The 13,939-nt window shown below is 44.8% G+C and overlaps 1 protein-coding gene across 1 annotated transcript in view; it reads left to right on the forward strand.

Moving 5' to 3' along the window:
- IL17RD (interleukin 17 receptor D) overlaps positions 1-13,939 on the forward strand; it is a 60,555-nt gene that overhangs the window by 32,208 nt on the left and 14,408 nt on the right. The window contains exons 2-3 of the mRNA XM_060164012.1: positions 7,649-7,706; positions 12,919-13,044. Coding sequence (XP_060019995.1) covers positions 7,649-7,706; positions 12,919-13,044 — 184 coding nt within the window. The remainder of the gene's footprint in view (positions 1-7,648; positions 7,707-12,918; positions 13,045-13,939) is intronic.

Consider the following 13,939-nt stretch of genomic DNA (forward strand, 5'->3'; position numbering starts at 1 on the left):
ATGCTGGGGACCTGCCTAGCTGGTGGAGGCTAGGTCCCCATGGCAACATCACAGTCCCCCATTTCTGTAGGCGTTTATGCTGTAAAAGCAGAATTCCAGACGTGATACAGTATTTGGAGACTCCATCCCGGGGCCTCGGAAGCAGTATTTGAAGTCAGCACAATTCAGTGCACAATGTCTGTGTGGTCCTAACTCTTTTTATTAGTAGTTTTGTTTTGATCCAAACATTTCCTCTGAGTTTAGGCATAACAATCATGTTTATAGCTCTAAGTTTTCCTCTGTTGTCTAATCACTATTTTGCCCTCGCAGGAAGATACTTTCGGGCTTCTGGAGCAAAGTCTTCGTAACTACCTTTCACTGCTACGTGAGAGGGAGCCGGTAGCTGATTTGCTGGGTCTGTTCTCGGGTGGTTGGTTGTTTGCTTCCTCTTCATATCCGGTATTTACAGAAGACCAGTTAATCTGTGTCTGTGAGTTGTCTGTGTGTGCTTTTGAAACTGCAGATGGGTTGACTGTTACCTTAAAGATGCCAGTTCTTTAACATGAGGTTCTCATTTGTGTGGATGGGAGTGGTGTGTGCAGCAGAGGGGAAAGGTCTGGCTCTCTGTCCAGAGGCATGTTTTATAGCTTGCTTTTAACATTTTGAGGATTGGAAAAATCCTGTCTGTTTGCGAGTATCAGCCATGAGAGAACACACAGCCCAGATCCTTAACAGACTCATTGGAAAAAGTACTTGGGCTGCTGCTTTGTGAAAACCAAGGTGGCTACAGAGCTTTGTTTTGTTTTTAAACACAGGAAAAAAGTTGGCGTGTGTGTGTGTGTGTGTGTGTGTGTGTGTGTTTTGATATCTGGGCTTTAACTGCATATGCATGTTCCAGTGGCAAGGCAATAAGAAAATTATAAAGTCTGCAGCAGGGAAGGATATATTAAAATGTATTAAATTCCGTTTAGGCCACCACCATGTAGAAAAGTTGCTATCATATTGCAGTACATAAATGTATCAAATCAACACGTTGTACACTTTAAACTTACACAGTGTTGTATGTCAATGGTATCTCAATTTTTAAAAAAAGAAAAGAAAAATTACTGTCTGAGAAACAACTCATATAAATGCCCTACCACATCTTTGTCTTTAGTGAATGGATTTCCTTGGGGGGGGGCACCGTGGAGGAGGGTGGAATAGTGAAAAGATGCTTAGATGAAAACTAGAGCTTTCAGTTTGATAAGCAGGACACATGGTAACTTGGCATAGGTTGGCTCCATGTTAGAGGTCAGAAACAATTGTCCCTTCAGCTTTCCTTTGGAGAGCGTGAAATTAGGAACATGTGTGTGATGATTAGCAGCACGTCAGAGATGAATCATGATTATGGCTTTGGTCTGGTGCACAGGCGATGCTTTGGAGTAGTGACTTCCTACCTCCTCGAGCAAATCTCTCTAATTAACTTAAGATCTCCAGGTCTTTTTGGGCCGACGTGGTAATTGCTGGTGGGAACCCACTGGCACTCCTCAAGAGCTTGTGTGTTCCCCACTAGACATCCAAGACCTCACCTCCCCAAAGCAGACAGCTGGCTGGCACCCTGCATGTCTGAAGTTGGTTGCTTCTAGATGGAGAGTGAGAGAGAACATTTCCCGGGAATGTGGAGTGAATATCTTGAGTAGATAGATCGGGCCCAAGCTGGCTTTGTGATTTATTTTCCTTGTGTTTTGGGTTTGCCAGCATTCTCCTCGGCTTGCCTCACCTGGGGCTTCTCTGCCTTGGCTGATTTTTTTTTTTTTTTTTTTTTTAGCTAAAGGTTTGAACTGAAGTAAGTGGGATCTGCCTTCATTTCTGAAACCATCTGAACCTGCACGAAGTAAATGGACCCCATGTCCTGCCTCTAGCCCTCATGATGTCTACTGGTCATAGGCAAAAACATCAGTCCCCCTATGCATTTCAAGCCTCACAGAACTGTCTGCTTTTTAGTCTCATTAACACACTGGAAACTCGAAGATGGAGGCAATGTTATGGAAAAGAGGACGTTTGAGTTGCCCACAGTTTGAAGTAGTTACTTGGTCGGTGTGCCTTTAAAAACAAACCATCCTTTCAGTTCTTTCTGACAAATGGTCTTATTTAAATTCTCACCCAATCTCAGTTCGCTAAAACTTTACTAGCTTTCTGAAAGTTCCTTAATTGATTTGAAAGCAGTCTTGTGTAGGCCTTACTGTTTGGCTTACCTTCCATGGAAAGGGGGCACTATAATTAGCACAGTCCTTTTCAAAATGCATTTTTCCTAAATGGCAGTTAAGCTGTTTTGGAGCTGGATTGAAAATGTTGCTCTGGCAAGTTGGTATCTTCAAATGGCCCAGAATCCCCCAGGGTCCCTCAGGAAATTGGCCATCTGACGCCCCTCATGGTGATGCTGGCAGCTCTGTGTGGGATTCCTGCTCTGTGGCTGTCTTTGTGTCCAGGCCTTTGCTTTTTTGCCATATGGGTGGAGCATGGTGTGGGTTTTTGCCTTTTGAATTTTATTTCTTTAGAGCACTTAGGGGTTATCCTCCCCTTCCCCTTTCCAGAGTAAAAGATGTTTTCTCTCTTCTGTCCCCATTTGCTGCTTCCTTCCTTGCTCACCATAGAGAGTTCACAGCTGAGCTCCAGGCACCTGGGGCTAGCTTCTTAGCTCGCATTGGAACAGATTAAAAGCTGCCGTTAGTGCACCAAATGGGGGTGGTTAATTAACCAAGAATGTGACACCCTGAGGCTACAGCACTGGCAATTTTTTAAGTAACAGGCAATAAGCAAGTATTCTTTTTTTTTTTGCAAGTATTCTTAATTGTCAGCTCATTAAATATCAAATCGGGTGTAGTAGGTAAGAGCTTGGAATTGTTTCCTTAAGAAACAGCTTCTGAAGCTGTTGACCAGCTTTGTGAGTTGCCTTCTGTGTTCCCTTATGGTGGGACCTGATTGTAAGCCCATAAGTCACCTTGTCACAACAAGCTAGGCCTTCCTGGGTTCTCTGGATATATTACCTGGCTCAATTATGCATGTATTCATTCTGACAGAAAACTGATATTTATCGAGGGCTGACTATGTGCTAGGCCCTGGACTGTGGGGAATGCCATGGTCACTTTGCCTTGAGTTTCTCCCCATCTGGTTCAACCTGAGTGCTTTGCAGAGATGGAGTCCCTGGGTTGCCCAGTTCCCACCAAGACCAACAGCAGAACACAGTCCTTAGTCTGGTGGTTGGTGCCTTCTGCCACCTTGCCCTGACCTCCACGGCTGCCTCTTCTCCCACAGTACCCCCAAGGTCTGGATGCTGGAGACAGATCATACCTGGAGATGCCACTTCCTGTGAGCGTCACCCTGCCTATCTCACGTGTCCCCTTGTAGCACAACTCTCACCATGTTTATTAGGGCAGGAATCATAGCATAAACATTACTGCCTATGAAATAACCGTTTCAATATGTGCCAGGAAATGTGCAGAGCACTTGATATATGTCAATCATCTCACATGGTCCCCACACCAATCCTTTCCAGGAAGCTTGATTCAAACACTTTATAGCTCTGGTGAATGAGGCTCAGAAAGGTTGAGAAGTTTGCCTAAGGTCACACAGCTGGAAAGTGGACGATTTGAACACACCTTTGGCAACTCCAAAGCCCATGCTGTTAACCACTCTTTTACTCCAGATAAGCCCCAGAGTAGCCCACAGAAACCTCTGTCTAGGACGGCAAAATCTCAAGCAGCAGCTGTCATGGTGCAGTGTTCCGTGTATGCCTGAAGCGGGGAGTGGGGTGGAAGAGCGCAGTGGCAAGTGATCAGTCTGCCCTCGGTCTGGGAGGGGAGAACGGCCGTATAAACCACACGCGTGCGCACGTGTGTGTGTGTGTGAGAGACGTTCATCCCATGTGGCAACTGAAATTATGTAAGTAATTTGCTTTCAATTGCTGCTGTAATAAAAAATTACCACCAACTTAGTGGCTTAAAACACCACAAATTTATTATCTTACAGTTCTTGACATTAGAATTCCAAAATGAATCTTATGGGGTTAAAATCAAGGTGTTGGCAGGTCTGGCTCCATCTGGAGGCTCTGGGGGAGAATCCATTCCTTGCCCTTTCCCGCATCTAGAGGCTGGCCGCGTTGCTCCTCCATCTTCAAAACCCGTAGCATAGCATCTTTAAATCATTGTCTCTGTCTCTCTGCCTTCTGTTTCCATTGTCACATCTCCTTCTCTGACTCTGACCTTCCCCTCTCCCTCTTCTAAGGACCCTTGTGATTATATTAGGCCCACCTGGATAATTCAGAATACTCTCCCCATCTCAAGATCCTGAAACTTAATCTCATAGCCCCTTTGTTATGTAAAGTAACATATTCATGGGTTCTGGGGATTATGATGTGGACATGTTGCCGGGGGTGGTTGTTATTCTGTCTACCACCAAGTGTAAAGAAAACCAGTGTTCTGTGAGCCAGCCTGGACATACTGTTTCTCAGGTGGTTTCTGAGGGCTCTGGAGCAGCTGAAGCATTATTTAGGTGTGAGCTAAGGACAGCCTCGTGGAGCATCTGTCTGAGGCATGTGCTGAGAAGCTGTGCACTTGACGACTTCCAAGAGCGAAAAGTCTTTACAGTACACACAGGAGCTGGTGCCTGCAATGGTGCCTCTTGCTTCCAAGCTCCAAGATCAGCCTTGGATGGTCTCTGATTTCTTGTGGAATTAGTGTTACCATTTTGCATCTACATTCACAGAAGTGCCATGCCAGTCAAATCGTGGAGGTGGATCCCTGTGCTCCCATCAAGTGAGTGTGCAGGCAGACTAATGTGTCAGGAACGGAGTGTGAGAGAGGCTAGGCTAAGGTGAGAAGCCCTCGGGGGAGCAGGCCCGGGGTGATGGGAAGGGCATTCTGGGAATATGAAGGTCTCCAGAACACGTGCTGAGCAGTCATGCAGGCCCAGACGGGGGTGGAAGGTAGGAAGGAGAGTGATTGAGAAGGTGGGCAGGGGCCACGTCAGGAATGGTCTAGGAGGTACAGGGAGCCAGCGGTAGGCTTGGAGCAGACGAATGAGGACAGATTTGCGCATTAGGAGATCACCTTGGTGACCAGAGCTCCTTGAGGTCAGGCCCCGGGTCTGGTTCATGGCTGAGTGCTCTTTGGGGCTTGGATGAAGGTGGGATGCTCAGTCGGTAGTGAATGGATGCCATAGGCAAGCCTCACTGTCCTTTGAGGCCAGCTCACTGGGCCCGCTTCTGAGCAGCTCCACATACATCACAGAGACCTTATTTGGAGTGATTTAGGTTCTTGTATACAGGCTGTAGCACATCTCGCTGTCTTGGGCTCCTTTCCACAATGCATTCATGGCAAGTGCCCAATGAATATCTGTTAAAAACATGTTGCAGTAGAAATACAGGGCGAACAAGAGCAAAATGAAAAGCTGACAAAGTCCTACAAGCGAGGTGACTGGTCACCAGAGTCCTACACGCCTTGGAGCATGCTATTAAATGGAGTGCATCTCCTTTTTGAAAAGTGCTTCCTCTGCATGGCTTCACGTGTCCTCCTCAAACTCCCTTCTCAGAGGAAAGTCATGCAAATTGTCTTTTAATAAAAACAGTTGAGGAGATTCACACCCAGTGGAGTGAAGTGGTTTGCCCTTGGTCCCAGCTAGAGGATGAAGGATTAAGGTACTTACCTTGGCCCCTGGATTACATTTTTGTTTCCCTCCCCTGAGACTCCCCTTTCCTCTCCATTCTAGCCCAGTTATCCTTCCCTCTCTTCAGCTTCTAGTACGTGGTGTTCTTACCCTGGGTTCATCCTTACTGAGGTGCTGCATGCGGCATTTCATACACTGTATGCTTATTTATGGCTGGCCCTTTCACCCTAGCTGCAGAGACCTTGTATGCCATCTACACTGAGAGTTCTTGGAGGGTCAGGGTGTGACTTGAGATTTGTCTGTATGCCCTGCGTGTGATCCACATACCCAGTTACTGTTCTTTGAAAGAATGAGCCACTTCGCTCCTGAGGGCAGGGATAGTGGCTGTTGTGTTCACCACTGTACCTAGGATAATGTCTGGCTCATAATAGATGGTGAGTGAATTTATATCCTGGGGGTTTGTATGGGAGGAGAAGGGTGTGGCTTGGGGCACACCCCTTGGGCATTACTGAGGGATTGTGCGGGTTTTGCATCGTCTCTTTCCTGGTCCCCAGCTGGTCATGTTGCTCTGGTCATGGCTATCTGTAAGTTGGGCATCCTCCAGTCACACAGACTGTGGCCCCGTCCCTAAGCAGTTATGGAGGCATTTAGGGTTTTAATAAGGTAATAACACTTTCCAAAGTGTTTCCGTTCAGGTGAGGAATTCTGGAACCTTGTGTATGTGTGGAAGGGAGGATGGAAGGAGGACAGCTGGAGAAGGAAGGTGAATCAGGAAGAAGGGGAACGGAACCCCAGTAGACCATGGGGCTAGTGCCCCGTGTTGATTGAGATTTTCTGTTACTGCTTATTCCTCACTTTAATTAGAATGATGTGTGTCCATCCTTTTCTGCACAGCTGTGCTTTCCCAAGGTCCATGTTTATCTGAGCCCAGGGATACAGTTTCAGCGGGTATGCCTGGCTTCAGGATAAGCAGCGTGAACACGCTGGTAGCATATGGATGTGCCGGGGTTGTGACCTGAGACCCTGGGCTCCATCAGAAGTGTTCTGCACATTGTGTCTTAGTGTAACAATTGCCCATTAAATACCAGACTGCCAGCATATGGTTTTCCCTAACATCCCCCTTGTTGGGTGGAAACTTTAGCTGTGTGGTTAGAATATTTTCCCATCATTTAGCATTTAAGAATTAACATTTTGGGGGAGAATTCTGCAATTAATGCTGAATGGCACATTTGCAGATTATCACAGAAACAGTTAAACCAGTGTCTGGAGATCTTTAGCTGCTCTTTCCCATGATGGATAAGTGGTGGGTCAGGACAAGGTGCGGCCAACAGGAGGATTCCGGGGCTCCCTCTGTGGATGCTGTAATTAAAATGGGAGGTCTGGCAGAGTTGTTATCCCTGCTGTTAAGAGTACAGATGGCTAAAAGCCACACCCCTAAGAGTTAGAGTTAGACGTTTCAAAGTCTTCTTCTATGATCCACCTTCTATGCTCTAAGCACAGGTATGGAGGCAGTGAAGACTTTTCTCATTAAAAGTAACAGCTTATTCCCACACTCATTCCTGGTCTTGGAATGAAAAACCTGTTTCCTTAGGCTTGAGGAATTGCCTATCTGTTATGGCTTAATAGGGCTTTTGGATGAGAGTGTCTGGTAGGCAAATTTTATAACCAATCAGTGCTCAAAGTGGATCCAACTGGAAGGGTTCCAGCTGGCAGCTCACGGTCACTCTCTCCCAGTTTTACTGTTAATGAATTATTATTTAACCCCCAAATGCAGAGCAGCCTCTGCTGCTATTGTTTCAGGGGACGTGAGTACTCCTGATCCCTGTGGCCTGGCAGTTAAGAATCTCCTGGGCTAGAGGGAGCTGGGTGGGGGGACAGAGGGGGACACGGAGAGCGTGGATGTTGCTTGGTGACTGGCATGACCCTGGGTCTCTGCGATCATGTGTGCGTTTTGACTCCGTGGGGAATTTGTGATGGAAAAGCAAATTGGCTTCACTCCTTCTCACGTTCTCCTGTTTTCCCACAGGGAGTGGGGCCGGCCAGCAGAAACAGCGGGCTGCATAACATCACCTTCAGATATGACAGTAAGTGAACGGCTTGACCGCCGAAGAATGGAGCCCTTTCAGTGATCTAAAGCTTCCACAGTCGTGCTTAATCAGGGACACTGCAGGTCCTGGAGTTGAGGGATTTTCTGAACCTGCTCAGGTTTGTCCACAGAGCTAAAGCACCTCAGTCTCAGTTAAGCAACCCCAAGTATTTCGGAGCTCGAACAGGTCAGTTGTCCTCTAAAGTGTTGAGAGGAGCTGTGTGTGGAGATCTCCCCTGATTTCCTCAGGACATAGCCATATCCTTAAGAAAAACGCAGATGCCTGTAGGGCCCAGCAGGGGAACAGTGAGCGCAGGTACCAGGTGCAGGAGTGGTAGGGACTGTGGTAAACTGGGTCGCCTGCGTCTGGTCTTAGAGGAGCACTGGCTCCTCCATTCCAGATCGGTGTGGTTTTGAGGGATGTCCCCTGAGCACAGCCGCATGTGATTTCCAAGAAGAGTGGGAAATTTGCATTTTTTTTTCAGTATGGACATTTAACATTTTAAAAAAATATCAGCATTATTTAAAAATTTCCACAAACACAGAGTGGGCCGAGTGAATTGGTCTCAGATTGGCACAGGGGTCTCCAACTGGCCATCTTTGACTTAGGCCTGGGTTCTCATCTAGTTCCCCACCTATCAGCTGTGAACTATGGCAGGTGACTCCACTTTGGCAAGCCTCAGTTTTCTCATCATGTGAAATAAAGATTAACTTCTTCCTCAGCGTCATTTTGACACTTAAATGAGGTAATGTTTATAACTGCTCATCTCAGGAGCTAGCCTTCCGTGTGCACTCAGTAATTGATATCTATTAATATTAGAAGTCATTCCAACTGGAATTAGAATCCAAGTACCTTTTTGGCCCTTTCTCTCAAGGAAGTGTGACTTTTCTGGCTGAATTGTTGTCTAAGGGCAGGTGGGCGTGCTTTTTCTGATTAAGCATGTAGAGCCCGCCTTAGCATCTGCTTTTATGCCCTAGGAGGTAATTATATAGAATTATGAGCATTTTAGCCTTATGAGCCATAAATTATAAGTAAAACTGTTGACAAGAAGGAGCTTGATTCATATGTAGTGACTTGACATTTGATTCATCTCTTGGAGAGTTATGAGTAAGGGCTGTAGGTCACATTGAGGCCTCTGGAATAAGCACTGCTAAAGCAGGGTTTTTGAGGTCATGTATGCAATCTAACAATTTTAAGATGCAAATATGGATGTCAAGTTCATGCCCGCAGTTGCTGACGTGGGTACTTTAACTGATGAGAACTTACATGGGAAACTCAGACATTTCACGTTCATGATGTGTACATGTTCTGGGTAAATGCTATGATGCTAATGAAAGACTTGCAAGTCCATGAGACTTAATTCAGCTAAGTAAAGGCATGTGTAAGGGATCTTTCTTTAGGTTAGAAAGTTAATTTCTAATATATGTTCTTGGTCCTGGTAGATCTTGTATTACATTCAAGAGTTCAGAATTTTCCGGTCAGCTGCAAACAAGTATTTGCATCTCTAATTTAATATGGGGTTTTGTGAAAGAGGATCCTTACCTATAAAACTTAAAAGTACCTTATTGTTTTCTTCATGGGACTAGATATTTGGCCCACGTGCCAATGCCTGTCCCTTGGTCATTATTTTCTTTGTAAGTCTTCAGCATTTAGTTAGAATTTAATTCACAACTCGACTCCTGAGACATCTGAAGCTAGGTTGCATTTTGGCCAAATGTCATTTGGGCATAATTTTTTTGTAATCGGAATCCAAAACGTTAGAGTTGCTAATAATTGGATCCAGGCTGTGCAAAAAACCTAGTCATTGTTTTCCATTGAAAAAGATAATTTCTTTCTTCCACAAGGAAGTTCCTGTTATTGCTCTATTGACTGGTTACTAGTTTGTTTGAAATAGCTAAGAACCAATCACCAAGTTTTCAACAAAAGTATTAAACTACAAATATCTTACTTTTCTATTCCTTTGCCATTTAACGTTACAAAGAAAGAAAATGTCTTGCCTTTACGTCAAAATCAGCTTTTACAGATCCCCTTGCCTCCTTTCACGTTGCATTTCTCGTTTCTTTGTCATGCTCTGAGTGGGGTAATGCCTGAGTAGGTTGTAATACATTGTCTTTATTTGTAGACTTTATATTTGTATAATTGTATTTACAGAAACCCAGAGAGTGCTGATTTTGGCATTAGGAATGAACAAAGGGAAAAAAATCATGATTTACTCTTGTTCATGCATCTTTTCCTAAAGCTGTTTGAGTCAAAGGTTTCTTTCATTATAGACCTCAATAAATGAAAATGTTTGTACTTTACTCGTATGGGGGGATCTTGTCTTTTTTTATTCTGGGAAGCTGGTCTCAGCTAGGATTTTTGCAGGCTGAATAGTTCTGATTCAGAACTTATTTTTTAGTCATATGCTTTGTGCTGGGGACAGAACAGCAAGAGCCCTGCGTGAGCTATCCGAGGTGGCTTTCTGGGCTGGTCACTGGTGGCATTGCAAGCCACCCAGCCGATCACTCTAGCTGCAGTTTCCTTGTTTGTTCAATGTGGGTATTAAAACAGATGTTTCAACATTTTTTTCCTATTCTAAAGTTCTCTTCTGTACCCAGTGAACACATGTTGAACACTTTGAGAGTGAATTGTCATCAGAAGTAGAATTCGGTTTTATTAATTATTAACATCTTTTCAAAAGAAGAAATACTGAAATGTCGAGGTGGTTGTTTTTGAAGAAGATGGAGTTTAGAGAAGGGAGTATGCCTTCTGTAGGAGTTAGGCAGAAAAGCAGGACACAAAGCCGAGTGAAGGGTGGAGTTTCAGAGAGGAGGCGGGTGCATTTTAGCGCATGTGTGTTGTCCTCTAATAAGAAATTTAAAAAGAAGGGATATTGTGTGCATGTCAAAAGGCTTGCAAGCATATCCGTTAGATGTTAGCAGTTACTTCTGTGTGGTGGGAGGTTATGGATGACTTCTCCATTTTTTAAATATTCTGTTGTGATTTTCAAATATCTAGTGAATATTTTTAGTCATAAAAATGGGAAATGTGTGGTATAGTTTACGGGGAGCAGGGGGACAGGCATGCAGCAGACTCACTAGGCTTCTTAGAAAACGCCTCTGAATGCTTCACCCCCAAAACACCCTGACTTCAGAGGGGTAATGAGTAGTTTTGGAATCCGATGGAAGGCCTTTTGCATCATATACTAAAGAAAGTTTTCAAGTTCAATTACTGAAAAGAAATCAAGCTAAAGCAGCGTAAGAATGACAAGTTAGTGTCTGTGATTCTCCATGCACAAGTGGCGGGAACAGCCTGCAGCCATCCTGGGAGGTCCCCCCACTGGGTCTGGCTGGAAGCTTCTGGCAGCTTTTTAGGATCCTTTTTAGACTTCGAAAGTGTACTTAGCAATACCAGGTGGCACAGCTGCTGCATTGGCAGGTGGCAGTGAGTCATGTCCTCAGACAAAATCAAAGAATCGGTGGTTTTCGTCTTTACGTGGGACTGTTTGGATTTGAGGGGTGTTGTGGGTGTCTTTGATGAGGTGGTGTTTGGGAACAAAGGTTTTACCTTTGACACGCTAGTTAACATTGAAGGTGCTTTGCTTATCACGAAATCAGTTAGTCCCTTTGGCAGGTCCTAATTGGATTCTTTAACATTCTGGCTGTGAATCACTACCCTACGAATTCACATCCTCCTATGAGTTCCTTTTTCCCAGTCACCTCGCCCTCACCCTCGCCCTCGAGGTTTCTTCTGAAAATGAACAAACCCCATATTACTTAGCCATTGTTTTGCTTCAGATCACTCTTTAATGCTAAAAACTGATTGAACTGATGTAAATTATTATTGATTTAGGTAAAATGTCAGAGTAGTAAAAAGTGAATGCCTGATACACACACAAACTCCAGACTTTACATAATCCTCCGACCACTGTCCCAGAATTTAACTCAAGGGGAGGGGGTGGTGTTATAAATAAACCCCACTGCAGCATCTTACAGTTTTCCAAACAGCCAACCTTTGATGTCATCTGTGGGCTTTAAGGCACACGTCTTTTTTAAAAATAATTTCAGGCATATATATAGTTTAAATTAATTAATTAATTAATCTTTGGCTGTGTTGAGTCTTCACTGCTGCGCACGGGCTTTCTCTAGTTGCGGCGAACGGGGGCTGCTCTTCGTTGTGGTGCGCGGGCTTCTCCTTGCGGTGGCTTCTCTTGTTGCGGAGCAAGGGCTTTAGGCACGCAGGCTTCAGTAGTTGTGGCACGTGGACTCAGTAGTTGTGGTGCACGGGCTTAGGTGCTCCGTGTCCTGTGGGATCTTCCTGGACCAGAGATCGAACCCGTGTCCCCTGCATCGGCAGGCGGATTCTTAACCACTGCGCCACCAGGGAAGTCCCTAGGCACACGTCTTTAGACAGAATAGATTTGGCTAACTCCGAACATGCCCTGCGTAATTTGAGAAGATGAACATGGAGAGAATAAATAAATGCTTAAATATAACTCTTCTCCTACCATATGACCCAGCAATCCCACTACTGGGCATATACCCTGAGAAAACCATAATGCAAAAAGAGTCATGTACCAAAATGTTCATTGCAGCTCTATTTACGATAGCCCGGAGATGGAGACAACCTAAGTGCCCATCATCGGATGAATGGATAAAGAAGATGTGGCACATATATACAATGGAATACTACTCAGCCATAAAAAGAAACGAAATTGAGCTATTTGTAATGAGGTAGATAGACCTAGAGTCTGTCATACAGAGTGAAGTAAGTCAGAAAGAGAAAGACAAATACCGTATGCTAACACATATATATGGAATTTAAGAAAAAAAAATGTCATGAAGAACCTAAGGGTAAGACAGGAATAAAGACACCTACTGGAGAACGGACTTGAGGATATGGGGAGGGGGAAGGGTGAGCTGTGACAAAGCGAGAGAGAGGCATGGACATATATACACTACCAAACGTAAGGTAGATAGCTAGTGGGAAGCAGCCGCATAGCACAGGGATATCAGCTCGGTACTTTGTGACCGCCTGGAGGGGTGGGATAGGGAGGGTGGGAGGGAGGGAGAGGCAAGAGGGAAGTGATATGGGAACATATGTATATGTATAACTGATTCACTTTGTTATAAAGCAGAAACTAACACACCATTGTAAAGCAATTATACCCCAATAAAGATGTTAAAAAATATATATATATATAACTGTTCTCATTCTCCCAACTCTCTAGACTGCACCACTTACTTGAATCCAGTGGGGAAGCACGTCATCGCCGATGCCCAGAACATCACCATCAGTCAGTATGCTTGCCACGATCAAGTGGCAGTCACCATTCTTTGGTCCCCAGGAGCCCTCGGTAAGTGGTCAAAATGGAGTCCACCATGGTGACTGGTGCCCAGTGCAGGGGTCCCAAGCGTGGTGGCCTCCGGGGCCAGGTGGGTCTTGACATGAGCAGAGCTTAGGTGTGCCTCGGCACAGACACACTTGCTACTTGGTTGTATACGCTTGCTGCACATGCATGCAGCTTCATGGTGTGCCCATGACTTGTCTTTTGTTCCCTTGGCTGTTACTGAGAGCGATGTGGTTTTGTAAAATAATAGTGTGAGAGTGATAAATGGCACTGAGGCCTTGGCCTATGTGTCTCAGCAGGTGTTGGGGGGACAGGTGACCTGTCCAAGGATATAATGGCTTCAGTATCCAGCATCAGTAATCTCTGTGGCCACAAGGAGATGTGTGGGCCCAGCATTGGCACATTGTGTGTGTTTTCAGGAAAACTCCAGTTTTCATGAGAAACCGTGAAATCAACAATTTTTAAATGTTGGCAATGAATTGAATTTTTATTTAAATTGTGTGGGCTGAAAAAAGCAAACTAAAACAAACCAACAGAAAAGAGCAAACCCACATTATCTGGCCAGATCCAGGTTAGGGCTCCATCTGCTTGTCCTCTTTAATGAACTGATGACACACAGGAGAGGATGCAGTTGTTGAGTATGGAACCTGGGGAGGGCCCATTTGTTCAAATGGGCCTGGGTTTGAACCCAGAATCTACCTTTGAAAAGAAGCATTTAAATCTGGCTGAGCCCCAGCTTCCCCATCTGTAAAGTGTACATGACTGCCTCTTGGTTTGTTGTAAGACTTAGAGACAAAGAGTGGATATATGTATAACTGATTCACTTTGCTCTACAGCAGAAACTAACACAACATTGTAAATCAACTATAATCCAATAAAAGTTAAAAGAAAAAAACCAAAG

This window comes from Lagenorhynchus albirostris, chromosome 10 (assembly GCF_949774975.1).
Source record: "Lagenorhynchus albirostris chromosome 10, mLagAlb1.1, whole genome shotgun sequence".
NCBI lineage: Eukaryota > Metazoa > Chordata > Mammalia > Artiodactyla > Delphinidae > Lagenorhynchus > Lagenorhynchus albirostris.